Source organism: Pleurodeles waltl, chromosome 4_1 (genome assembly GCF_031143425.1).
Source record: "Pleurodeles waltl isolate 20211129_DDA chromosome 4_1, aPleWal1.hap1.20221129, whole genome shotgun sequence".
Lineage (NCBI taxonomy): Eukaryota > Metazoa > Chordata > Amphibia > Caudata > Salamandridae > Pleurodeles > Pleurodeles waltl.
This window is the reverse complement of record NC_090442.1, coordinates 651,823,725-651,851,502: the sequence shown is the minus strand read 5'-3', so window position 1 is coordinate 651,851,502 and position 27,778 is coordinate 651,823,725. Positions and strand designations below refer to the sequence as shown.

At 43.3% G+C, this 27,778-nt stretch overlaps 1 protein-coding gene across 4 annotated transcripts in view; it reads right to left on the bottom strand.

Annotated features, from left to right (window-relative positions):
* Positions 1-636: 636 nt before the first annotated feature.
* Positions 637-27,778, bottom strand: part of NR2C1 (nuclear receptor subfamily 2 group C member 1) — a 338,385-nt gene continuing 311,243 nt past the window's right edge. For all 4 annotated transcript variants that reach the window (XM_069229104.1, XM_069229106.1, XM_069229105.1 and 1 more), the window contains one exon: positions 637-1,688. In XM_069229104.1, coding sequence (XP_069085205.1) covers positions 1,514-1,688 — 175 coding nt within the window. In that variant the 3' untranslated portion in view covers positions 637-1,513. The remainder of the gene's footprint in view (positions 1,689-27,778) is intronic.

The following is a 27,778-nucleotide window of genomic DNA, read 5'->3' as shown; positions in this document are numbered from 1 at the left end:
AATTATGTTACACTGTTATAAACCCATGGATACAGTTGGAGTATATTAATTATGCTTAAATCTGCTTTTGATAGAACAGGTTTAGGAATGTGCGTAAAACAGCTGTGTGTTAGATCTGCAAAGATATTTTGTTTTATAAGAAAACAACAGTCATTTTGAAAAATTATAATTGATGAGCGGACCTGCCCAAAACAGAAAATGAAAGAAGAAAACAGATAAAGGCTGCGGAAAACAAAGTTAAGTGCATTACCCCCAGATCAATAAAGTAGGGGTTTTGGAAATTTATTCTATCATAAAAACGTACAATAGGATTTAAAAAAATACAACCAAAATAGAATTTACACTGTCAGCGACGCTTTCAGACATTTACAGCGCCTTTGTACAACAGCTAAACGAAACACAGAACTTTGCTGATGCTTACTTATACCTTTCAACTTACCAGGGAACAACCTACAGAAAGGGGTACAAGTTAGAATGATCCGCAGTAAAACATCCAAGGCCACTTAGAAAGTAGACAATGGAAGAACACTACAGTAGTGTCTTGAGTTGCGGCAGATGTCTGAGTAAAATTCATTTTCAGAACACATCAACATATTAGTACACGGTTTTACACATAAGGAATACCGATGAGAGAGGTCAATTAGGTAGGTATTTATCCTGTTTTGGTGAGAAGTACAGTACATGGTTCAACATTATAAACAATGCAGTGCTTTCATAGTATCACATTTAACGATTTTTGAATAATATTGGAAAAAATGATGAGTAAGCAGATCATTAACAAAAAGGAATATGTAGGGCCTTTTTTAATTTTGTAAAACTGAATGAAAATCAAAGTTGACCTTATCACAATGGAAACTGCCGGCTACTATTGTAAACACGCAGGTCTGAAGAAAAGAGGAATCTCACAAGAACCTTGAACTATGAGTTCTTTGTAGCTTTAATAAATATCTGTTTTGCTACATTAAAACGTCCATCTTTACTGAACCATATATGAAATCCTATTTCAGTAGGTTGCCTTTTCTTCCTTATTGTGGGCTGAATCTGCTCTCGTCCTTTCTCATTCAGTGAACAATGCACGTTCCAGTCATGAATGAAACAATAAAATAGTACCCAGGTAAGCTGGATCGTGAGCTGGCTTCTTCTCTAAAATATAAAATAAGGGAGGTTTGCTGTACATCACGAAAGTCATCTGGGTTATGCTTTTCAACTTCAGTAAGTCACTGTTCTTTATTTATAAAGTTTCTACATTCACGTATTTACAAAAGGCTGATGCATGAAGTCTTGCATCAGTTTAGGTGCAAGTATACCGTGCAACTCCGCAAAAAACACAACTGAGAACGGAAGCGAAACACTTTTCTAGGCCCTTGAAGCTTTCCACACTGTTTCACGCAGGAGGAACGCTTTCCAACACTGGACTGTTTGTTGTTTGGGCGTGGAAATGCCCCTGGTTAGCACTTGAGAGTTTCCAACACAGACTAAAGTACAATTCTTTCTACGTGTCTCCGTCTCCTTTTCACACAGCTTGACCAATGATCTGAGAATTATATTCCGCAGTCTCCATCCGCAAAATATAGGGAATGATACTGTCGATCTGCACATTTCCAATTAGTCCAGCAAAAAACAGCTCTTCTGTGATGGTTGCACTCATCAGTCTGAGTGCTGGCAATCGGAGAAGAAGCCGTGACAACCTATGTAAATAAAATAACGTGTCAAAAGAAGTAATCAGGAGAAGAATCTATAAACACAACAATAAACGAATCAGCATCAGAGCGAGATAGAGATTTTTAGAGGTACTGTTTTATTGAGCAGGATGCAGGATACTCAACGATTTCGGTGTGAGGATAAAAGCATAATGCAGGAGATAGAACATACTGTATGAAAATAAAAGAATATTTATGGGAAGTACATAGAGAATTTTGCCAGCTCAGCCTTGAGAAACTCTGTCTTCTGTTCTTACCCCGCCTTAAACACCCACCACCACCGACCTGGAACTAAGGCCTGAGCCTGTGTAACTGGAAAGTAAAGCCTATCCGGAAAAAGCACTAGCAAGAAGCTCAGACAAGTGTCATATGATCTTGGAAAGCAAAACCTGCCACTTATCAAATAGAAGATCCCTTCAATAGTTCCTATAATAATTTTGTTAAGCAAAGGCTGAAAAAGCACTGTCAAGGCTAACAGTTCTTGCCTTTTTTATTTTGCAACTGAATTTTGCCGATTACTTTTCAACATGACCAAAAAGAAAATAAAAAGTTACAGCTAATGCCAAAAGTGGTTACGTAAGCCAATCCATCACCTTGCCTACTTATTACACCCCCACATCCTTCTATGGAAGAGGAAAGATTCCACTGCATGGGCACAAAAAGAGCGTTGGTGTTCTACTTTGATTGTACCAAGAAGTCCCGGGTAGATGATCAACTCTTTGTTGGTTATGTGGGTGTGGAGAAAGATCGGGTAGTGCAGAAGAGAACCATCTCCAGATGGATCATTCTCTGTATTAAAATGTGCTACACATTGGCTAAGAAGCAACCTTCTTGCTTGCTCATTCTACCAGAGCTAAAGCCGCAACCACTGCTTTAGCGCACAGAGTTCTACTCCTTGATGTCTGTCAGGTGGCAACGTGGGCATCTCTGCTCATGTTTACCAAACCCTAGTGCCTGGACAGTCAGGTCTGTAGGGATAGGCACTTTGCCCGTTCGGTCCTGCAAAACTTTCTAGCGTGATCTTAGTTCGCAGACCCACCTCCAGGGATGGTACTACTTGGGTATCTAGTCTAAAGTAAGGAATTTGCAAATAGATGTCTCTATCAGATGGACATGTAACTTACCTTCAGTAACACCTTATCTAGTAGAGACAATATCTAATTGCAGATTCCTTACAGACCCACCCATAGTTCCCGCTCTGCAAACTGATTTCTAGGGACAAGGACTCCTTTCAGAGCCTTAGCTTTGACGCACCAGTGGTCAGTGTTCTTCATGGTTCTTTGCTGCTGGTGTGGAAAGTCATGAAAAGAAACTGATGTTAGAACGCCAGGGTGGCATCTATGTAGCACCCGTAACATCATATCCGTCGCAGACGACGGATGCAGAGCCAACTTGACGCCACCTAAAAGTCCACAGGGGTACTGCTCAAGAAAATCTCTGGGTCCAGACTGATGCCTGCAGAAATTCTTAGGTAAGGAATCTGCAACTAGATGTCTCTATCAGATATTACATTTTCCCCAAACAAAGCTATATCTTGACTTTGTTTGCGACTCATGTACTTTAAAAATAATGGGTGAAGATAATGCACATAAAGGAGGATGGCAATCAAGCAACAAATGTAAAGCAATAATTGTTTCTTTAGATTAAGGAGACAATTGCCCTTCTTAACTACCGCTGACCCTGTAAGAGCTTGAAGAGCTCTACAGGGATTAAAATGAATCCTCGAGTTAAGGAAAAAATTACCTATGGTAGGATCTGCAAAATCTATGAAGTAACTAATTGCTTTAAGTACTCCAAGATACTCCCTTGAGAGAAATATAGATCTCTAAGCTTAACTTCAGCTATGTCATTTGAATGGCTCAAACTAAAAATCTAAGCAAGTCAGCCTTCCTCACCATCGCACCAATACCATGTGAATGTTGAGCCTTCTTTTTGCTAGCAGTGCACACAAGCTGGCCTTGCACACTGATAATAGTCTACAATCGCTGTTGCTTACCCCAGCCATTAGGATCAGCGTACTTCCTTCTTACCAAAAACAAGGACTTGTGTTTTTGCTGTATTCATTTTTACTTTGATTGTCTCACATGATCCTTGAAAGGCTGAATAATTCATTGTAAACCTAGCGGGATGAAACTAAGTAGAGCAAATAATAGGCTGGACAAATGTTATGTGAATTTTTCATCTATGTGCCGTTCCTGTTATGTGGTTAGGCCAGAACCTGGACTGCGTGGCGTTGAGGAGCTGGTGGCCATAAGGTAGTTGGTAAGGCATCAGTTGATTTGTTTCTCGAAGACCTTTGCCAGGTATGACAGGAGGGAGATGGGTCTGTAGTTGGAAAGTGTGGCTGGGTTACCAGCTGGTCTCTTGAGCAGGGGTGTGATGATATGTTTTCAGGTGTCCAGGAATGTTGCTGAGTCAATGAAGGCATTGATGATGGTTAGTGCTTCATTGATTGGTGGGAGTCCTTAAGTAAATGTGCAGTGGGAGCAAGGGTTAGATGGGGTCTGCTGGTGGATGATCTTCATGGCAGCAGCGAGTGTGACAGTGGTGATGGCGGGACACAAGGTCAGGGTTCATTCTTCTGCCATAATGGGGAGTTGAGTTGCAACTGTGAAAGGTTCTGTGTCAGTGAGGGTCAAAGTTGCTTTATATGGAGGGGAGTTTGTTACAGAAGAATTCACAGAGCTTGCTGCAAAGGTCTTGTGAGGGGATTATGTTGCTGGAGGCAGCAGGAGGCACAGGAAAGCTTTGATGATGGCAAAGAGGTCCTTGCTGCTGTTAGTTCCAGCATCGATACGATGTGCAAGAGCTATGTGCTTATTGTTCTGTATCTGCTGGTAGTGGCGTCTTAGGGCTCATTCGAAGAGGTATTTATCTGTGATATCTTGACTTTTTCTCCATTTGTGCTCCAGTTGCATGCAGTGGTGTTTCGTCAGCCTAAGTTCCATCGTATACCAGCTAGTCTGTGATTGGGCTCTTGCTGCTGCGTTGCACCTGAGGGTAGCCAGGGTATTGGTGCATGCGGTTATCCAGCTCTTGAGGTTCTTGATGGCTTTTGGAAAGTTGCTGGTAATCTCTGATCACTGCACACAAAGGGCAGGAGCCCACTCCTCTTTTTAGATACTTTTCCAGCTGCAGCGAGTGGTTCCAATGGTGGTAGGTCAGTGTTAGTGGGAGATGAGTATACTGAAACTTATGAGGGCGTGTTCTGTCCAGGTTACAGTTGCTGGCTTATGAAAATCCTCTATTTTAGGAAGAAAAACTAATTTGAGGAGCAACAGATGATTACAAATCTGCCACAAAAAAGCAAAATACAGATGGTGCTGCCTGCAATCCCTAGTTAAGAATTTCCTCATTCAAATTTAAAGTCAGTTTTGTGTTCCCAATATGCCGTTTAATATAATGATTTTGCTTTCACCATTATCAACCGATAATTTTCATAGTATTCACGTTTACACTGAATTAATGTAATTATACTGTGCACAAGTCAAGAAAAACAGTGTGCTGACATTGGCTAAAACATACATAGCAATTATTTCGAGATCGTGTGATTTACCACCTATTTGTGCATGTTCTAAGACACCAACAATGGTGCTTCGTAAACATGTGCACGGATGCCAATGTTGTGGCCAGATAAATATCCACGCCAGGCACTCCACATGCCAACACAGTGGTAGCAGCCTTGGTTGTGATGGAATAGGCGCTCAGTTTTCCTGGAAGCTGCTTCTTGGCCAGCACATAGCAGATTTTAATGCAGTGGACTATCCACTTGAACAAAGTACTTTTCTGTACTGCCTTATCTTTCTTTGCACCTGAGAATCTCAGTAACAGCTGATCATCTATCTCAATGGCCTTTGGCGCGATCAATGTAAAAACTTAGCGCTCGCTTGGGGTTCAAACGATATAGCCCCTCAACCTCTTTTGAGGGGTGAGATGGAGCAGAAAATATTGGGGGATCCACACAAGTCACACCTCCCTGGATTCCCTCGGTGTCTAGTTTTCAGAAATGTTTGAGTTCGGTAGGTTTCCCTATATGGCTGCTGAGCCCAGGACCAGAAACGCAGGTTTCCCCCCTCCACCCAAACACACCCAAAAAACAGGTAGTTTTGTATTTGATAATTTTGATGTGCCCATATCGGGTTTTGGGGCATTTCCTGTCACGGGCACTAGGCTTACTCATACAAGTGAGGTACCATTTCTATCAGGAGACTTTGGGGAGCGCTGGGTGGAAGGAAATTTGTGGCACCTCTCAGATTACAGAACTTTGTGTCACCCCGAAATGTGAGGAAAAGGCGTTTTTTGGACCAAATTTTGAGGGTTGCTAAGGATTCTGGGTAATAGAACCTTGTGGGAGCCCCACAAGTCACTCCATCTTGGATTCCCCTTGGTGTATAGTTTTAAAGTATGTATAGGTTTGGTAGGTTGCCGGCTGAGCTAGAGGGCCAAATCCAGAGCTAGGCACTTTGCAAAAAACAGCTCTATTTTCTTTGGAAAAATGTGATGTGTCCACATTGTGTTTTGGGGCATTTCCTGTTGTGGGCCGTAGGCCTACCCACACAAGTGAGGTACCACTTTTATCAGGAGACTTGGGGGAACGCTGGGTGGAAATTTGTGGCTCCTCTTAGATTCCAGAACTGTCACCAAAATGTGAGGTAAAAGTGTGTTTTGGCCAAATTTTGAGGTTTGCAAAGGAGTCTGGGTAACAGACCCTGACCCTGATGGGAGCTTCACAGGTCACCCCATCCTGGTTTCCCCTAGGTGTCTAGTTTTCAACAAGGCACAGGTTTGGTAGGTTTTCCTAGATGCCAGCTGAGCTAGAGATCAAAATCCACAGGTAGTCACTTTCCAAAAAACACGTCAGTTTTCAATGTAAAAATGTGATGTGTCCATGTTGCGCTTCCTGACACGAGCATTAGGCCTACCCACTCAAGTGAGGCACCATTTTTATCTGGAGACTTAGGGGAACACAGAATAGCAAAACAATGTTACTGCCCCTTGTCTTTCTCTACATGTTTTCCTTCTAAATGTAAGACAGTGTGTAGAAAAGACGTCTATTTGAGAAATGCCCCCTAATTCACTTGCTAGTATGGGCACCCCGGATTTCAGAGATGTGCAAATAACCAGTGCTTCTCAAGACCTTATCTTGTGCCCATTTTGGAACTATAAAGGCTTCCTTGATACCTATTTTTCACTCTTTATATTTCAGCAAAAGAATTGCTGTATACCCGGTATACAATGAAAACCCATTGCAAGGTGCAGCTCATATATTGGCTCTGGGGACCTAGGGTTCTTGATGAACCTACAAGCCCTATATATCCCCACAACCAGAAGCGTCCAGCAGATGTAACGGTATTGCTTTCAAAAATCTGACATCGCAGGAAAAAGTTACAGAGTAAAACGTGGAGAACAATGGGTGTTTTTTTCACTTCAATTTCAATATTTTTTTATTTCAGCTGTAGGAAAGCCTTGTAGGATCTACACAAATGACCCCTTGCTGAATTCAGAATTTTGTCTACTTTTCAGAAATGTTTTGCTTTCTGGGCTCCAGCATTGGTTTCACACCCATTTCTGTCACTGACTGGAAGGAGGCTAAAAGCACAACATATAGTAAAAGTGGGCTATGTCCCAGTAAAATGCCAAAATTGTGTTGAAAAATGTGGTTTTCTGATTCAAGTCTGCCTGTTCCTGAAAGCTGGGAAGATGGTGACTTTAGCACCACAAACGCCTTGTTGATGCTATTTTCAGGAGAAAACCCACAAGCCGCCTTCTGCAGCCCTTTTTTCCAATTTCTTTTTAAAAATCTAACTTTTTGCTGTATTTTGGCTAATTTCTTGGTCTCCTTCAAGGAAACCCACAAACTCTGGGTACCTCTAGAATCCCTAGACTGTTGGAAAAAAGGACGCAAATTTGGCGTGGATAGCTTATGTGGACAAAATGTTATGAGGGCCTAAGTGTGAACTGCCCCAAATAGCCCCAAAAAAGGCCCGGCATCTGAGGGGGAAAAGGCCTGGCAGTGAAGGGGTTAAAGAGGTAAAATTAATCTCATTGTGAAGGATCAATATGGAGGATTCCTACATGTTGTCAGAATACACTTGTAATCCTATTTTAAAATATAAATAAATGCCTTTGATTCATTTAAAATGAAGCATTTTGTTATTTTTGAAGCACATCCATTTAATGTTTTTCAAAATTTGATGATGGTGGACATTTATTTCTGTTTTGGTTTACATTGTTTAAAAACAGCAAAATATACACAGGTGCCACATCTCGCGGACACCAAAGGACTCACACTCCAAGACTTGTTGTTTGTAAAAAAAAGTTTAATGGCAATGAGTTTTGATCTCAATCTATACATATTTAATACTAATATTATAAAGTGCAATCTATGTAGCGAGAAAGAGGCAGAGTGACAGGAAAGAGACACCAAGGTAGAGAGAAACAGAGATTTAGAAAAACATATATTCTTAGCCTAAGTTGCATTAGGTGTAAATATATGAGCAGTATAATAACCATGAAAAAAGTTTTCAAAATAATAAAAAAATATATTATTATACAATTGTATTAATTTCTTAATTAAATATACATGTATAATTGTAGCTATGTACAGGCCATGTGTCTGTACCCCATTTAATGGTAGGAGTTGCAGTAAAACTGGAACTTGATTCTACTCTAAAATTATTTATTTTGTTTTTGTCAATTTGCCTGTTTGAGATGGAATCCTTCATTAAGTAAGTTGCAAAAACCCCAGTAGTATTGAGAATGTCTTCAGTTCACTGTTTTCAGCCATCAAGTTCTGGTAGCGAAAGTGATGCTGCAGAAATGTGTTCACAATATAGAAGAAGGCAAGCCACCACAACCATCTATAAGTAACAGGTGGTAGGAAGGGATATCTTCTCGAAAGACATCATAGTTTGTGTTTAATATGTATAATTTATTCTGCCAGACATACATTTAACACTCCACAAGGAGCCGATTCACCCACTCATCCCAATGCCCCCCTGAATTTCCAGGGTTGTCTGTGCCAACATTACCGATTGGGATGCTCCAGGATGCCCTGTTGCAAATCCTGAGCATCCCCACAACTCCCTCGGGCAAACCTTCAGACCTCACTGATCTACAAAGGCCTCCAGTCAGGTTATCACTGGCAGATCCATCCTTGATGCCATCTGTGCCTCGTGAACCAATTTTGGGTTCAGCTCCAACCTACCTCTAGCACCATGATCCACACTGGTTCCTGACACATCAATGCTGACCCAGACACTGCCGATACCAGAGGAGGACACCAATCCTGTCTGACTGCGAACCAAAACTATACTCACCCTTGACTGGGGTTGCATCCTGGAACAGTTCTGATGCTTGTGGTCTCCGTTCATTCTGATTCTGACAAAATAGCTCCTTTACCTGGGAGGTGTTGTCTAGCGCTCCAACAACTCTTTGGATCTGACTGACCAAAAAGAACTAGCTGATGCAGATGAATTTCCACCCAATATGACAATCACTTTTATTTGGACCTACAAGGTCTGGTGGTTTGAACATTTCCTCTGACACAGGACTGGGTTCTGCCCCTGGCCCTTCAACAGGAGAGCCAGCCTCATTTGATATATTCCTCAGACGATGCAGCTGAAGTTGTGGACGAATTTACCTTCTGAGAGATGAAAACCAGTGTCCTCACTGAAGTCCTGCAGCATGGACAGACCTGGTCCGAGCCCTTGCTGCCTTTCAGGAAAGCCCTGATTAACAGTCTCATGGTTGCCTGGGCAGACAGGTAGCATGATGTCAGAGACCTGCTCTCGGGAACCCTGCCTTCCTGATGGAGCACCTTATTACTGAGAGCCTCGTAGTTCAGACCTCTACTAGCAAAATTCATCCCAACTCGTTTTTGTGGACCACTTGTCTATTTTGCTGCATGAAGTACAGACTTTTTTTAATTGAAAGGAGCCATTGATAGAGTCCCAGCCTCAGAAATCTGAATTGGATATTACTGTTGCTGTTTCCTAGTGCTGAAGAAGGGTGGAGGAGGTCATACTGTTTGTCTCCGACATTTCTTATTGCAGAAGGACAAATTCAAGATGTTCACACTGGCCTAGGTTCTCTCATCCCTGGATATAGGAGACTGGATGATGGCACTGAACATGCAGGACACCTTTTTCCTTGTTCCCATCTTGAAGACCCACAGGCACTACTTGGAGTTAATACTATATAAATCTTAAATGGGCCAGGAGCATTTTCAGTTTGCCAGGCTCCTCGTTAGCCTCACCAGTGCCCCTTGGGTGTTGACAAAGGTAATTGCAGCATACCTTAGGAGGTGGGGTGTATGAGTCTTATACTTCAATGATCAGCTGTTAAAGGTGGGCTTGCCACAGTAATTTGTGGACTTCTTGGCCTATAGTTGGATCTGAAGTGCCAATGGTCTCAGCTCCAAGGGAATCTAAGATTCCATCCAGGTTTTGGAGTAAACTGCAAAAGATCTTCAGTGCTGGCTGCTCAATCACAATTGAATCATTACTAGACCCCACTCCCTACTCCTCCTAGAGCTGATGCTGGTGACAAATTGTTTACTGCTCGGTTTGGGGGGGGGGGGGGGGGACATGTGGGAGAGGTGGAAATCATAGGACTCTGTTTTCTGGAGGAGACCTGTATCCATATTAGGCTGTTTGAGTTGTTTCATTTTATTGGGGTTCAAAGCCTTCCTGCTGTACATCAATGCAATGCTGGTCTATGTTCTCATGCACAACACCACCACTGTGTGGTATTGAAAGAAACAGGGTGGAGTGGGGACCTGGGACCTGCAACTCTGGACCCACTAGGGGCTTTCCCTGATTGTGGAGCACTTGGCAGTAACTTTAAATGGCAGGGTGAACAAACTCAGCCAGCGACTCCTAGTTAATCACGAATGGCAGTTCCACCTGAAAGTGACGCAGGGCATCTTCCAACAATGGGGATAATGCTGGCTCTATTTTTTTCACTGCTGAGATCCTGCAGTGCCAGCACCTTGAAATGCTGGGGTTCCCAAGAAGGCTGTCTCTCTGAGACTCATTCTGGCTAGAGTGGAGCATAGCACAGCACTTCTGTATGCCTTCCTGCTGCTACCTCTCTGCCCTGAGCTCTGAAGAAGGTGAGGAACGATATGTCCCAAGTCATCATTGTAGTTCCAGATTGGGCCAAGAGTGAGGTACTTGGAACATTTGGGTATAGGCATCTGGCCTCCGATCAGGTTGCCACTTCTGAAGTATCTTCTGTTGCATTACCAAGGTTGGGTCTTCCACCAGGGCCTGAGCAGTCTACACATGTGTGAAGATTGAGCAGGGGCAGTTGACTGCATTCAACTTTGCGCCCGAAGTTGTAGATGTCATCCTTGTGGCAATGCATTCTTCAACAAAGTTTATTTATGCTGGACGCAGGGACAAGTTTATGACTTTGTGCTGCACCTGTAATACAGACCCGTTGCAGGCTAAACTGTTGGATGTAATGTGGATTGTTTTGTCTTTGGCCTGACTTGCATTTGGCATGGTTAAAGGTTATTTGTTGCCTGTTTTTGGCTGTTAGCGTTTACTGGAGCAGCTGTCCTTCTTTGATTTCTTTAAAGCTCACTGCATATGTTTTGTCCTAATCCATTCCTGATGCCAAGTGAGGTCTGAATTTGGTCCTTTGCTCATGTGTACCTCTTGTGAGCCAATGCACAGATGCCCTCTATGCTTCCACCCTCTGAAGATGGTCTTTCCCAGCCAAATAGTTTCAGCACTTTGTACGTGAGCTTCTGGCTCTTTCAGTCTAGCCACCCAGCACCACCTTCTAAAGACTAGAGTGACCTTTCTCCCAAAAAGGCTGTGACTCCCTTTCACACAATCAGTCACAGTCGCAATTTCCCTTCCATCCCCGATGGGGTGGGGTGGGGTGGGAGGGGGGGATTGGGGTAGGGGTGGGAGGGGGGTTTGGGGGGGGGGGGGGGATGAGGGGGGAGGCCGGTGCAGGACGAACTGGTCTCGTCCCCGGCACACAGGAACTGTGGCTGAGGGCGAGACCAGCTCGTCCAAAGGCACCGTAGGGGTTAACAAATGTTTACTTGAAAATAAAATTATTCATTTTTGAAGCACGTAAACACACCAATATCTACGTTGTCAAGTGAATCTACAACATGTCTCAGGTTGCAAAGTAAGAGGTTGCACACAGAGCTAGTAGTTTTTGTGCCTGAAGCCTGTGGATTAAGAAGAAAGATTCTGTAAAAGTGGGGAATTTTGCCCACTGTCACAACTATTATGGTGCTATTAGTGCTCAGCTTGCTACAGTTCCATCTCTTCCTAGTGTTATGAGAACAATGTAGCCTCTCTATGGTGATGTGGCCCGTCTTATGAAGACCTGGGCACAGGTAATTGAATTAGCTCTCACAATCTTGTGATTACACATTTTCCTCATGAAAATGAGGGCCTTTGTGTGCTTCCCTCCCACATAAGACCTTTAAATATTAAGATCATATCTCAGGACCATTCCGACATCCTGGTACCCCAGGCAATATAAGTCGTTTGACTCATTACAGTCTATAGTCATTGCCACTTGAAAACTTTAATTCTATTGTTGACAGGTGGCATGTACTCAATTTTGCATTATGGTCCTTTTACCCAGGACCATTCTTCTTCCTGATCCCCTTAAATTGTGAATGGCTGGTGTTTGGGGGAGAGGGAGGTAACATGGCCATTGCACTCCTGACTAGAACTTGATGGATCCTGATGTATCTCCCCGTCCTTCAGCAGGTCATCAGCATCACTTTTAACATAATCAATGCGGATAGTAATCAGGAATAAAACTGTAATTCTTTTTGTGCTTGCAAGGCCCAATGAGCTTTTGGGAAAGGATGCAACACCAGGAGTATCAGAACACACTGGAGTATGTTGTGCTAGCGCATTAGCCTTAGAAAACCTCTTGTAATAGTCATTTATAATGTGCTGCAAATCCATTACTAATGAAATGGGCACAGAAATTATATCCTCCTGCAAGCCATGTAGTTCCTCAGGGGGTTAACATATGGGTCATTTTCCTGAAAACAGGGACAACAATATAATGCATATTGCTGCCTACCCTGAAAGGAGAAGTCTCCTTCAATGAAGGTTGAATTCTTTTCCCAGGTATGGCACTATCAGTATCTTGGCATACGACGTAAAGCTGCGTGGGACTACTGGTTCTTCATCACCAGATTCTTCTACCTCCAGGAGACCTACATAAGGCAGTGGTGACACTTTGCTTGGTAATGTCACTGGAATCTCTTCTGCAGTAATTAATACGGTCTCCTTCTGTGCAGTCGACAGGCTTGTTGACAGTGCTGAAAACGAGGAAAGAATTGTCTTCTTTGGGACTGTCTGCCACTATGTTGGTTTTGTTGACGTAAAAGTTCCAGTTGACGGCTCATTTGATGAAATAGTTGTTATAAACTTTCTCAACAACTAGAAAGATGTTGTTCTCGTCGTCTGTGTCATCTACACTGTAGTCGTCACTGCTAAGGCCGATGATGTTGTCGTCAATTACTTCGTCAACGCGCCAGCCATCAACAATATGACTGTCGAAGGTGGGTCTGTCTATGAACAAATTTTCCTCAACGAGGACTCCTTAAAAGGAGCTACAGGCACTGATGTAGAAGTGGAAGACCTTTCATCTGAGGGAGGCGAACCAAAAACTCCTTTACTCATCACAAGTCATTTTCTTTTGAAGCCACAGAAGTACCTGGCTTATTGGTGTTTTAGAGTTTTAGCAGAAAAAGTTCTGAAATACTTACATTAATTTGTTTTATGGTGAGGGTGTGAGCAACAAAGGCATTCCTTGCAGGAGCCCTCAGACAATAATCTTGGTTTTCCACAAGATTTACAAGGTCTGAAAAGCCTTTTTTTTGGTCCCTCTGATATGTTAGTCAGGAAACAAAACAACAGGTGTCACCTCTGAATTGATTGTAGGGTCAAATAACTCAATTCTGAGGCATGAAATCTGACTGAAGCGCAGTAAACTGAGCAGAGCTCAGGGAGACTCCCTCAGGTTAGAAATCTGAGGAATTCACACAATCACACAGGGAAAGAGTGCTTCAGGATCTGTGTTCCGAATGGTAACCAACTCACATCATAATTTCAACCAATGTCACAACTTCTCTGTTGTTCTCAATGTTTATATACAGCACTGCTTGTTATCATTACCACTGTGGGACTCCCACCATGATGACAGGGACGATTCAAGTATGTGAATCTATGAAATATTCAGTACTGGAGAAGAGGAGGAAACCAGTTGCTCTTAACGGTTTATTAAGCCCACAATGCCTATCCTATCATCCCCTCAGATGCTCCAGTCCCCACTGCAGAAAAATGCCCCAAAGTGAAAAATCAACAGTCATCACAAAATTTAAAATCCTGCTCCTGCCCTGAAGGATATCTGTGTGCCCTGGATTGTCACTTAACCTTGTTAAATATTACATCTCTCCCTAAGCGTGGGTTCATTCACTCCCATGGCATCCATTTTTATACTTTACACAGTTGACACTCATCGTCCCGAGCATAGGAAGTGAACTTCTATTGCATTATTCCAACATTGTAATATGGGTGTCAGAGTTTATGGAATGTCATTATATGAAATTAAACTGAAACAAAGAAGATTTGTTATGTCTTGCCTATTCTTAAGAAGCTTCACTGGTTTCCATTTAGAGACAGACTTTCCTTCTACTTCTATTACTAGTGAATAGAGCCTTACATGGCTTTGCACTGGTATTTCTGTGTAAAAGGCTAAACCTGTATGCCTCCAGAAGAATTTTACTCCCCTCTAATTATCTTCTGTTGAACATGCCTTATTTTAGAAATTATAATTTCGAAAGCAGATCTTTCTGTGTCTTAGTGGAGACCTAGTGGAGCAGCCTCCCCTTACAACTCAGGTAAATACCCTATTGTTATTTTTTTAGGAAACACATGAAGAAATGGCTTTCCTTAAACTTGTAAATGAAGACATTGTGTTATCCATCCGGCATGTTTTATGTTCCAAGCATCACTATACCTGCAGGTGAGCGTGCACTTGACAAAACTTACATTGAGCACATTCAAGTCTCTCCCTCTCATTTGGACCTTATTGCCACCAGAAATAAGTTCTAAGGGAACACTGAAAAACCTGAGGCAGAAAGGATTCACTTAAACAATTATTTGTCAGAAAACATAAAAAGGAAGGAAAAGAAGAAATCAAGTGAAAACACAACAGGGACCAACTGCCATGGTGCTGGCTGCATTCTGGGACTATGGAGCTAATTGAAAGTCTTAAAACAACAGTACACTTTCTTCTATGTCAGACTGTATGCCTTGTAAAACACATTCCTTTCACTGTTTTCTCTTTCAAAAAGGAGAAGGTAAGGGCACATGAAGCAATGCTGTTCTTTGTATTTTTAAAGTTATTTTAATGTTCTAGTGGGTTCTTTTTATATGTGCATGCACCTACATTTCTGGTTTCCTATTTGTTATCATTTATATAATTGGAGAGATCTGTTACTGTCTGCCGGAGAGTGTTCTGCGATATGGTACACAGGCCAACATATTCAGTGTTCATGAATATTAATGAAGATCCTGTATCTTCTGCAACAATGTTTCTGACAGATTGTGGTTATTTCTGCAGATTCTGTACATTTTTAACTCCCCAGTCATAAGCTAGGATTCCAGAAAACATTTTACATGCGGTCAAGACACTTGATGACCCCAATTATATCACTAGATTTTATAATTGCGCTGCATGGCACTGGACTGTGGTGACCGCACCAGCTGCATTAATGGTGCTGCCTTACTAGAGTATTTTCAGTTCCCACAAACTTTGCAGCCTAGCAGGCTTTAGAAGATCCAATAATTTAGGACAGGTTATAGGCAGGTGATAAAAAAAAAACATTTTCAGAGGGAACACGTTAAACCAATATTACAGAAGGTGTCTAACTATTTTGTGTCTAATGAATGCATATTCTTTATGTCTGAAAGATTACCCATCACTACCCCAGATATTTGGATGGGGGCTTGGATAATCAAAAATATTTTTTTCACCTGAAAATGAGCTAAACCACCAACCTACCAAACAAGGCTTCAGCTTTGTCTCATAAAAATATGAAGAGAAGATCAAGGGAGTACATTGTGCAAAATGGTTGCAGAACAACCACTCTCAAAACCAGCATTTCAGCCAACTTGTTTAAGGTGGAATAATCTCTTCATTTGTTAATGCTTGTTTGTAAAGCCTTGGCCTGTGATGGCCTGCCACATGGTAGTGATGCATAACAGCAAACGATATCACTGAGCCAATTCCCTCCTGCAAGATATCTTAATTGTTGTTGTGGGGGTGGTTCCTCCCAGCATTTTAAATCTAAGTTGGTGGGGTTAGGACTGATCACAGCAGAGTATAGCTGAAGTACAAAGTATCAGAACTGCTTGATAGCAAAATCTGTATTTCACAAGAGGTCCTAATGCATTCTGGAATCCAATAGCTGTGCTTCTTCAGACAAAACATTTTCTGCCTTCATTAAAAACAAACCCACCTTGGTGCTTTTCCGATATTTCTATTTCTAATCACTCTACCATCTTATCCTCAAGACATTGTGCAAGAAAGAGATTCATTATATGGGAAGGATGGTAGTTCACCACTCGTAGTAAAGTGCAGACAAAGGGTTCAATAATTTACATCTTAGCTTAACCCGTAGATAAGGCACAGATAATCCAAGTTTAACTTAAAGACAATGTGTAAAGCATTTAGAGGCATCAAAACAGTTAAAAAGCCAAAAACACAACGTAATAAAAATCCCACTCCAATTTACAAAAATAGAGAACATTTTAATAAACAAAATTACATCAAAAAGTCTAAAAAACAAAAAAGGGAACTTAAGATTTTTTTAAAAAGAATTAGGAGAAAAGGCACAGTGAAAAAGCAAAGTGCTAATCAGTAATCATGGTTAGGGGTTGACCAAGACCTAGTCACATTTTCAGGCCAACTAAGTCTCACATACACACACACCAAGCAGGCTTATCCCAGTCAAAGATTTTACCCACCAGGTCTCTGAAATGGAAGTCAAAATCCTTTAGCGGAACAAGGCAGCAAACTGTAGCCAGCAGAGTCCCTTTGAAGTTGGATAGGCAATGAGCAAGGTTCCTCTAAAACCACAGGTATTGGCAAGAATAGCTCTGAGCAGGAAAGTCAATTTCCAAGGCCAGGGAAGTCCTCCCGTGGGCTGTATAACTCTGGCCCCTTCACCTGGTCAAGATTTCTACCTTCCAACTTAGTCTCTTTTTTGGAGCTCAGATTCCTTCAGTGGGACAAGGCAGCAAGCAGTATCCGGGAAAGCTGCTCCAAAATCAGAGAGGTTTACCGCAAGGGTTTGTTGACCCGCATTTTCATGTGGCAAATACATCCAAGCAGGAATAACCTGATTTTCATGGCCAGCAAGTTTGTGTGGATAGAATGACTGGGGTAGTTGGTCCAGTCCTTATGAGGTCCAGAAGTCCAAACTTTTACTACATCCGAATTTTTCAGAGATTTCAGAATATGTCCTTCTGGACACCACCAAGGCTCCTAGGACCTCAAAGACAGCAAACTTAGGGGTTAGGACGTGCTCCAACAGAAGCACCCGTAGAGTCCAGTCTTCTTCCAGTGACAACTGCTCACTCTAGTAAAAAAGATCTCTTGCAGCTTTTGATGTACCTGCAGCCACATAAGAGGTCAGTCAACTGACCCTTGGAATCCACTTGTTTGACCTAAATATAAAAGGGAGGAGGTCCAGCCCATGAGGTATCTCTATAGGTTTCAGAAAGCAGGTTAAGTCTTATTTTATTCTTCCGCAGGTCCCAAAAGTGTTCTGTTCAGCTGTGGACAAGGAACTAGCTTTATAGGTTTCACCAGCCAGTGGATGAGGATGACTCCTTAACACTCCATAAGTAATGACGCAGGGGTGTTTAGGGGAATGAGCAGCCCCCTCTCACCACAGCTACACTAAACTGGTTCTAGGACCAGCTCCCGCCGCCACAAGTCTGGTCTCCAGTCAGGTACAGAGGGCTTAAAGATCAAAGGCATCTTTTCCTCTGACGTCCCCTCACATTTGACTGTGAATGCACAGGTTTCGTGTCCCTTTGAAGTAAATTAACATCCTGAATTCTCCCAGCTGCTCTTCCTGGGGTGACATGTGTCACATATCTCATCCTGAGACTAAACTGTCACCAGGCCCGAGTCACTGTCTCTGCTCAGGGAGCAGTTTTTACACTTATTATGGTCCAGTACTGGAAAAGGCAGCAGCTGGAAGGTTAACGCAAATTAGTCTCCAGAAGCTTCAGGCAAGGAAAAGGTAACTTTTTTAAAAGCTACTTTCCTAAATATTTGATTTTCAATGAATATTAAAAAAAAGTTGTTGAACAATTTCTCTAGCTTGTTCCAAAGCAGAATTATCAAAATGAATATAATAATCTGTACTCTAGCTTTCTTATCAGACAGCCAACGCCTTCCACAGTGAAAACAGCCTTAGGAGCTTGTCACCGTAGGGACATAGTAACATAACAATTGCACAAGGCCCATATTTAAAAACTGGAGGGCAGCTGTATGAATCACTTTTACAGTTCACAAACAGCCCATCGGGTCGTTTACGACTGGTAAAATGCTTTTTGGCAAGTGCCAACCCTATTTTGCGAGTCAGTAATTTTATCCAACTCCCAAAATAGGCTTTGAGACTCACTATTAGGAAGGGGCGTGCCAAGGGCATCCTTCTTAACAGCGAGTAGAACTGGTATGTAGGAATGGTTTGTGTCCCGAAATGCGTTGCACAACATTTGCAGTCACAAACGTGAAGGGGTCACCAGTGGACCCTTCCCCCTCTGCAAATGGGAGTGCATACATTTTTTAACAGCAGGCAGTGTTCCCATCAACCACTGCCTATTCTTAAAAAATGAAAACAAAAATTATAATTTTTCCTTTTGTAATGCATCCCGTTTTCCTTTAAGGAAACAGACTGCATTACAAAAAAAAGATTGTTTTATTTAAAAAGCAATCATAGACATGGTGGTCGTAGGACCTCAGCAGGCCACCACCCTGTGACTGTGGCCACTCCCAAATGGGTCGCAAACTGCAACCTGCCTCATGAATATTAATGAGACAGGTCTCTTGCGACCATTTTTGGAATCGCAAACAGTGTCATCACAATGTTGTACATAGCAGTTTGCAATTTCCTAATAGCGAATCACAAACATTTGCAATTAGGAAATCACACCTAAAGCTACATACATACCTACCTCCCTTGTGGGATACAAGGCCTACTTATGAGTGTCTTGTTAATATTTGAAAGGAAGCTTTCTCTCCTGTCAAAAGGGTTATTTTGACAGGTCGAACTGCTGGTGTAAACAGGCAGCAATCGGTCTCACTGGTAGGCCTGAAGCCATGTCTTCTTTGACACACTAGTGGATGGCACAATAAGTGCAGCAGTTCACAGGTGTCATTTAATTCACAAAGCCATGGATACACCTTCTACATCATAAACTATGGCCATACAGGAAATTTAAATATGGCAATTAGGAATTAGCAGACTGAACCAAGTTTTAGAGTTCAGAATACATACACACTGGGGGCTAGGCAGCAGTGCCCCAGTGTGCAGAATCAAAAAAATAGCAATAAAAGTCAGCAAAATTGGGATGACCGTGCAAAAAAAAAATTCTCATATTGTTAATGTTAAAATATACATGTTCTGTTAAATTGTAAAGCACTCTAATACCACTTTGTGAAGCAGTGCTGAAAGCAGTTAAAGTAGTCTGACTGCTTGGTTTTGCAGTCTCTAGAGTTGTATTATTTATTTGTTCTGTGTAAGCATTACCACATTCTAGTCTCCGTCACACCAAAGAATCTCAGGCAAATTTGATACAATGAAGTAGCTGAAAGAGCAGGAGGATTTTTTTTCAGCACCATGAGATGAGAACTAATGCTTTTGGTTACTACTGTGATAATTTGATCAACAGAAAGGTTCAAGTCAAACATTTTCCCAAGCTTTTAACTTTGGAAGGGGCCAGAAAGGCACCTGGTTCCTCTGGACAGGCGTAGTTGAGGCTGACCACAGAGGTGTCTCGGATGCAAAGTATTTCAGTTTTCTAACAATCAGGAGAGATTAATCTCTTATTTACCAACCACCACCTGTCTGAACCACTTGTTTCAGCCAGGTGGTGATGTTTTTCACACAGTTCATTGGGAATACCCATATGAATATGAAACTGGACAAAACTGGCATACTGTTGCAAGTGTAGGTTAAACAGTGTGCTAATGGTCTCATGTCAAATGTTGAATAAAAGTGGGGAAAAGAGTTACACGTGGGACAACGAATGAGCAGAATTTATCAATCAATGAAGATTCAGTTTTAAGATGTTGGCTGCTGTCTGATGTGAGGGAATGACTCCACTGAAGTCTTATCTGGCTGATGCAAGTCACAGCCCACTAGCATAAAGAATGCTATGACATTTGTGGTGAAGCACCCATGCCAAATGCTCTGCGATAACCCTGACAGCTGATGCTTTTCTTTTGTAAAAAATACATGGCGGTCCTATTGTCGGTGCGAATGAGGACCACCTTGCCCCGACTGGGATCATAGAAGGCTTTCAGTGCTAGTTGAACGGCCTTTAGTTCTAGGTGCTTGATGCAGCGACCCTAACCTTGGATAGTGAGGTCTTGTATCACCCTGTAAGGGAAGCATCCATTGTGACGGTGATCTGCAAAATCAGATTGAGAAAGGCACCGTCCCTGTAACAGGTTGCTGGGGTTCCACCACTTCAGAGAGTGATAAGTATGGCTCACGATCAACACTAGATCGTCCAATGTGGCCCTTCGTTTGAGACCATTGCTGTACTAAGCATTCTTGCAACAGCTGCATGTGTAACATGGTGTCGGGGACGGTGGTAATGCAGGAGGTCATGTCAAGGAGGAGCATAACCTTTCTTTTCATGACTTGGTGATCTGGCTGAAAAAGGGTGACCAATGCCTAGAAGGCTTGCACCCTTTGCAAAGTTGGGATAGGCCCTGCCCACTACTGAGTTTAGGACTGCATCCAGATAGGACTGTATGGGGAGGGGTTGGAGGTGTGACTTTGTGGCGCTGCTGGTGAAACACAAGTTATACAGGAGATGTATGGTAGCATGGGTATGTGCTAGACACTGAAGGGGAGCTGCTACCTTGATCAGCTAGTCATCCATGTAAGGGAACACACAGATGCCTGTGCGCAGCAGGTGTGCGGCTACCACCGCTAATCACTTTATAAACACTCTGGGGACTATGGTGATGACGAAGGGCAGCACTTTGAACTGATAATGCTTGCCCCTTACCACAAACTGGAGGTAACGACGAGTGACACTGGCTCTATGGTAGCCCTGAGAAGGAGACCGTTCACCTCTGCCCGGCGGAGGCATTGGTGCTGCGTGGAGAGCATATGTCTGTGGTGTGGTATGTTGGGAGGAGTGAAATGAGCGCCAAACAGTAACCATGGTATATGATGTCTAGTATCAACTAGTCTGAAGAGATTTGCTGTAGTTTGTGGAGAAACCCTAGAAGTTGACCCCGAAACTGTAGTGTGATCAGGGGAAGGGGAGGTAAGTCACTGTTAGGTGGGGGCAGCTCCCTAGTGGGATCCACCCTTACCTCTTCCTTTGGAACTGTTGCATGTATAATTACCTCAAAAATAACCCACTGTGGAGGGTTTTTGGACATGCTAGTGCTGGAAAGAGGTGATAGGCTCTGGGCGAAAGGACCCACAGGAGGCTACAATGGCAGGGCACCCATGCCCTTAGTGTCCCCATATGTTGCTTGATCTTTTCCAGACTCTGATCAACCTGTGACCTGATGTTCCCCAAAGAAGGGCAGGTAGAGGCAATGCTGGAGGACATCTCTCTTGAAGCCAGAGACACAGAGCCGAGAGTGTCTACGGATTCGGACGCTATAATTAATGCCATGGCTGCAGTGTTGGCAGCATCAAGGGCACAATGTATGGTGGTGTTCAAGAGGAGTTTACTTTCAGAGACCAAATCTTGACATCTTTTGCGGTACTTGTCAAGGAGGTGTTGGAGAAACTTCTCCATGCCATCCCAGTGTGCCCTAATGTACCTGAAAATTAAACTGATTGAATTAGCAATGCATCAGTGGGAAGCGGATTGAACAGTGCTCAGTTTGCCAGCAACATCAATCTTCCTACTTTCTTTGTCTGGTGGTAATGCATCACCAGTACCCTGAGCACTGGTCCATTTGTGGGTGACGTTGACTATCAAGGAGTCAGGTGGGAGTCTAATATAGACTGAAAATGATGTGTTGTATTCTTGGTCCACCTTAGTAGTGACCATCTGGGCTTCAACAGTTTCCTAACAAATATCAGAAGCCGATTTGAGCATACCCTTTAACACTGGGAGGTAATGCATGGAATCCTGAGGATGAGAACATTTTCATCAGGAAATCATCCTCAATGACATCATTATGCATCTACACCATGTGAAAAGAGGCTGCCCTGCTGGTGGCCTTGTGATATGAAGTACTTTCATCTGGTGCGGAGGGAGGTGGGATAAAAGTCAGGGTCTGTATCATCCAGAGGATCTACATCATAGTCATCCCAGGGATTATCCTGGGGTTGCAGGTCATAAGGGTCCCCTTGGTACCGTGGGCTATGCCGACCAAACCCGGAGTGTAGTTACCCCTGAAGAAAGTAAGATAGGGGGTCAATCAGGTAGGGGGGAGGTAGGTGAGTGAGGAGGAAGAGGGGAAGGAGGGGGGAGGAGAATAAGAGAGAGGGGGAGGAGATCGAGGCAATGGGGAATTGGTTGCCTTGTGTCTCTACTTGCTCTTTTGCGGCAGGTCAAGGGCTTTTTTGAGGCTGAGCCTGTGATTGGAGCCATCCTTGGTTGGTGGTGGCTGAACGAGGACCCAATCTGTGCTGTGGGTCATGATGTAACGTTGACAGGCACTGAGTTATTCTTGTAGTCACTGAAAAACAGGTTAGATGGAGGAGGCAGGTCTTGATGTTGAGTGCTTCGGTACCAGCATGTGCATCATTGACACTGAACGGGGCTTGGTTTTGGCTCTGAGAGTTGCTTCGAGGAAGCTGTCGGCACTGAGGGGATGGTCAGCGCCGAGAGACTCTGCTTCAAGATCTGCTTAGGCACTGAGGAAAGGTTGGGTGAGGTGACCAAAATATACACTCAGTGTGGACAACAGCTGAGAGGCAGTGGTGACTGGAAGCCTGCTGTTAGGCTTTGAAGGTGGATGCCTGACCCCTCGGAAGGATGTTTTCAGAATGCAATCAATGCTGGGAATGCAGGGGCCACAAGTTACTACTCTTGTCCTGCTAGGTGGGAGGCAAGTCTCCGATTTCCAGGTATGAACTAACTGAGTACTGGTGAGAAGGCCTTCACCTCCGGAGCCATTGGCTTTGGCTGGGGTTCACGCTTGAACTCATGAGCTCCAAATACATCTGGGGAGTCGTCACCACTTCTCCATGACATTTCAAGGCATGGAGCCTGACGGTAAAGAATAATTTTCTTTGAACAGAAGAAATAGGAAGCATCATAGGAGGCCTCGTCGTGCTCCAGAGAGGCAAAGGTTGCAGACCTGGTGGAGATCAGCCAAGGGATATTTGGTGTGGCATCAGGACAGTAGCAGAACAACGTTCATTCCATCAAATTCGAGACTTGCTTGCCGTAGAGAAGGCAGCAAAGGCCCTAAAGGGCAAGGCCCCTACAGGGGCATCAAACTCTTCCTAATCACCGAACCATATGACTATGCCAACGTCGAGTTGATGCAAGAAAGGAAAACACGACTGTAACAATACCAATGGAATGGAGACTAACTGAGAAGGCCCAAAGAGATCACAGTAATGGCATTGATCCATAGCTTGGTAACCCGTGCTTGAACCCAACATTGGAAGGAAAACAATCTAAAAAGGGAGTCAATGCCCATGCGCATTACCAGCAATAGGTGGAATCACTGTATGTTGTGACTCAAGAAGACTTCTTTTGAAGTAAAACAACTTGCACACAACCAAGCCCAAGGCTAGACGGCAAGAGTATGCACAGCATGTTTATCTACAGCCACACATGCCTCAAACTCTTAAAAAGGAAAGGCACACCCAGGTTCTTCAAAGAATATTGAAAGAGCTACCAATAAACCTCAGAATTGTAACCTGTGAACCTTCCTTTTTAAAATGCAATGAAAAAATCCTAACGCATGCAGCAACTAAATCTGAAAATCTGGCAGAGCCAAATGCTGATCATTTAAAACTGGCTGGTCAGACACATCAATAGGTGAGCCAGTAATCCTTGAGTATAGAAACTGCCAGCCTCTGCTGTGCAAAAGAGTGAGAAACGCAGCAGACCACAAGGGTGTGATTTAAACTATTCTAAACCCACTTACTCCCTCACTGTACAAATATGTGCCAGTGATCCAAAGAAATGGATTTCGTAGCAAACTTCCTGGAGCCAGGATAACATCTGCAACTTTGTCAGGGAGGCAAAAGTACTCTGGATGGCATCAATCAATCCCCACGCGTGCAGCATTTGTGGATTGGGGTGAAGGACCTGATCTTCATGACAGAAAAGGGTGGCCAAATGAGGTGTGCTAACAGATCGGAGACCTCCTTGCCCAATCAAGGGTTATAATGATCAGCTATGCCTAACTTTTTGTGCCTTCTGAAGAACTTTCAACAGAAGTGGAATTAGTAGAAATGCATACAGAAAGTTTGGGCCAGGCTGAAACTGAAGGCACCTTGGGGGAACCATTTAGCCACAGGTTTATGTCACAAAATAGAGGCCACTTCCAGTCCTGGCCACGGTGAACAGATGGAAACACTAACCTAAAGAAGACTACTTCTGTTGCTTTGAGGGTAGTTTCTACTTTGAGCCTCTAGTGAGAGGTGCATTAGAGACACTGCTTTATGGGCAACTACCATGAAAATACTATTTGAGAAAGAAACAGGGACCAGGGCACTCTGAGTCTCTATAATAAATATATAGTCCAAAATGAGTAGAGTTGCAAGGAGTGTTTAATCCAAGAACAGACAACAGCCAACACGTGTTTCGTCCTAGCGGACTTTTTCAAGGCTGAAACATAAACAGATGGCAATTCTTATACATGAGATGATACAATGTATGAGGATCTGTCACATGGATACACATTTTTGCACGAGGGATGAACCCTTTAGAATACACGAATATTCGACCAGAAAGGCGATACCCCATTGTTTGAACAATAAAGCAATTATAGTAAACTTCTTTAAACTTTTTTTAAAAACAAAGGGAAGATAGTGCACGTGAATGAGATAGGTGAAAACCACCTGGAGGTGCCTTTTCAAAGTGGGTAGGGGGAGAAACCAGATGAGACATGTTTATGCTACTGAAATATCATAGGCTGGGTAAACTGGATAAATCGGTAGGAAAAAGAAAGTAGCAGTAACCTTGCCATCTCAATTTTTCCTTGATATACCCACTCTTTTTATGTCACTCTTTGCAGGTTGGGCCCAGAGGGACCCCGTGTCTATCACCGTATGTAACTACGGATATACTATTTGACCAATACTTACGAGTACGGCAAGCCGCATAGTGCCAAAGACAGTAGCACTAGCCACAAAATATGGCAAGACTGACTATTTACATTGGGTAGGTTACTGCTACTTTCTTTTTCCTACCGATTTATCCAGTTTACCCAGCCTATGATATTTCAGTAGCATAAACATGTCTCATCTTTTTTCTCCCCCTAGAACCAATGCTATATTTTAGGGGCTACAGCAGCCCTAGTGAAACTATTCTTCATCCAAGTCTGAATCTATGAGGTAACTACCACCTGTTTGTGTAGTACTCCTATTCTAATCTTGGCTTGCATACACGGTTTTTCCTCCTACCTGCCACCTACCATGCATGCATCTATCTCTGTCTTGGACACCAGTTTGAAATGTAAGGTTTATTTGCATGCTTCCCTATTGCACAAGGGAAACTTCTCTACCCACTTTGAAAAGGCACCTCCAGGTGGTTTTCACCTATCTCATTCACGTGCACTATCTTCCCTTTGTTTTTAAAAAAAAGTTTAAAGAAGTTTACTATAATTGCTTTATTGTTCAAACAATGGGGTATCGCCTTTCTGGTCGAATATTCGTGTATTCTAAAGGGTTCATCCCTCGTGCAAAAATGTGTATCCATGTGACAGATCCTCATACATTGTATCATCTCATGTATAAGAATTGCCATCTGTTTATGTTTCAGCCTTGAAAAAGTCCGCTAGGACGAAACACGTGTTGGCTGTTGTCTGTTCTTGGATTAAACACTCCTTGCAACTCTACTCATTTTGGACTATATATTTATTATAGAGACTCAGAGTGCCCTGGTCCCTGTTTCTTTCTCAAATTGTATCTCACAGCACAGTCCATGGGTGGTCCCCTCTGGGGTTCCATCTACGAAACCTGTGCAATTTTGAAACCCTTTGTGGTTGGGTTTCTCCGACCAGGTTGGCATCGCGCACAAATACAGGCTACGCAACTTTAAATTGATTGGCTTCAGATGTGCGACAATATAGCATTAACCACTTCCTTGTCATGAAAATACTATGTTCCTGCACTCAGTTTTACAGACGAACAATGTCTCAACATAAGGTCCACAACCCCACACCACCCTGCCTGTTGATGTAATGGAAGGGGGTGGGGTTGTCGAACAGGATTTGAATTACGCTTCCTGAGGGAGAAATGGCTTCAAGAAAAGGCAGACTGTCTACAGCTCTAGCATATTTATGTGCTCCCCTTCTCCGATGTTGTCCAAAGGCTCCATACCATAACCCATCTAGGCCAACCCTGTCACGCTTGGATGTGTGAATGATCATGGGAGCCTGAGCTTGTGGAAGGCTGAAAAGATGACCAATTTTGAGTTAGGAGAGGTACATCCAACAGTGCAGGTCTGAGAGGACCAAACAGGAGATCTGCACACAATCACTGCTGTTGAAAGCACCACTGGAGGGCCTTCATCTGCCACGGTGTATGGAAACCAAAAGGATACTGATGGCCATAAGGAGAGGCAAAAATAAGACCTTTACACCCAAGACAGGAATCGGATGAAGAAACATTGGACTCACCTTCTGAATGCCAATGATCCTCTGAGGCGATGGAAAGGTCTTCTTGCAACTCATGACTAGCACTACACTTATGAAAGTCAGCCTCTGCATTGCAGTAAGGTGGGACTTAAGGGTGTTCAAAGTAAAGGGCAGGTCATGAAGGATAACCACTATGAGCTTAAGGTGATCCCTGCTACTGCAGGGGACTCAGCCATCACCAGTCATCCATGTTCGGAACACCAGGGACTCCTAACCATCTCAGTGAAGCTGCCACAACTAACAGCACTTTTGTGAAAACAGAAGGCCTGAAGAGCAATATGGTGAACTGCTACTAGTGGGATCCCACAGTAAACCTCACATACCGTCTATGTGCTGGAACAATTGGATGATGTAACCAGGTGTCCTGGAGATCAAGGGACGTCAATCTCCAGTATTTATGACCAATGGAACCTAGCTCAGAGACAGAATATTGAACTTGTCCTCTCAAGTTCAGAAGATGGAGAATAACGATAGTCCCTGTAAAGTAAAAGGATTTGTATCCTGTGGCACTTTCTTCGAGAGGCACCAACTAGGATTCCTTTTTTCAGGAGGAAAAGGACCTCTGCATCAAGAAAAGTGCCAGGGAGCTTGCTCTTCTGCAAAAGAGGGCAATCCGGGGTGAGGAACAGAAAGGGTAGTGCATTACCCTCGAAAACCAACTAAATGACTCAAAGGATCATTGTGATTGCTTCCCAACTGAAAAGTGGGAGAATGTCCTTGCCCACTGGAAGGTGGTGATACAAAAGGGGGGGGGGGCGAGGGAGGCTTCTGCTGATGTTGTTAGCTCTTATATCCACCTGACGTGTCTCCTGGAGCAATGTCATGAATGGTGCTTAGTAGACACAGGTGGTGTACCATCTTTCTTGGTGCCAAGACCAGAACCTATGGAGGTGCGGAGCCAAGCTGCATCAGAATTGCCAAGGCTAAAGAAGTAGGTCCAATCTTGGGAAGCGGCATGAAGGGTATGGTAGCCC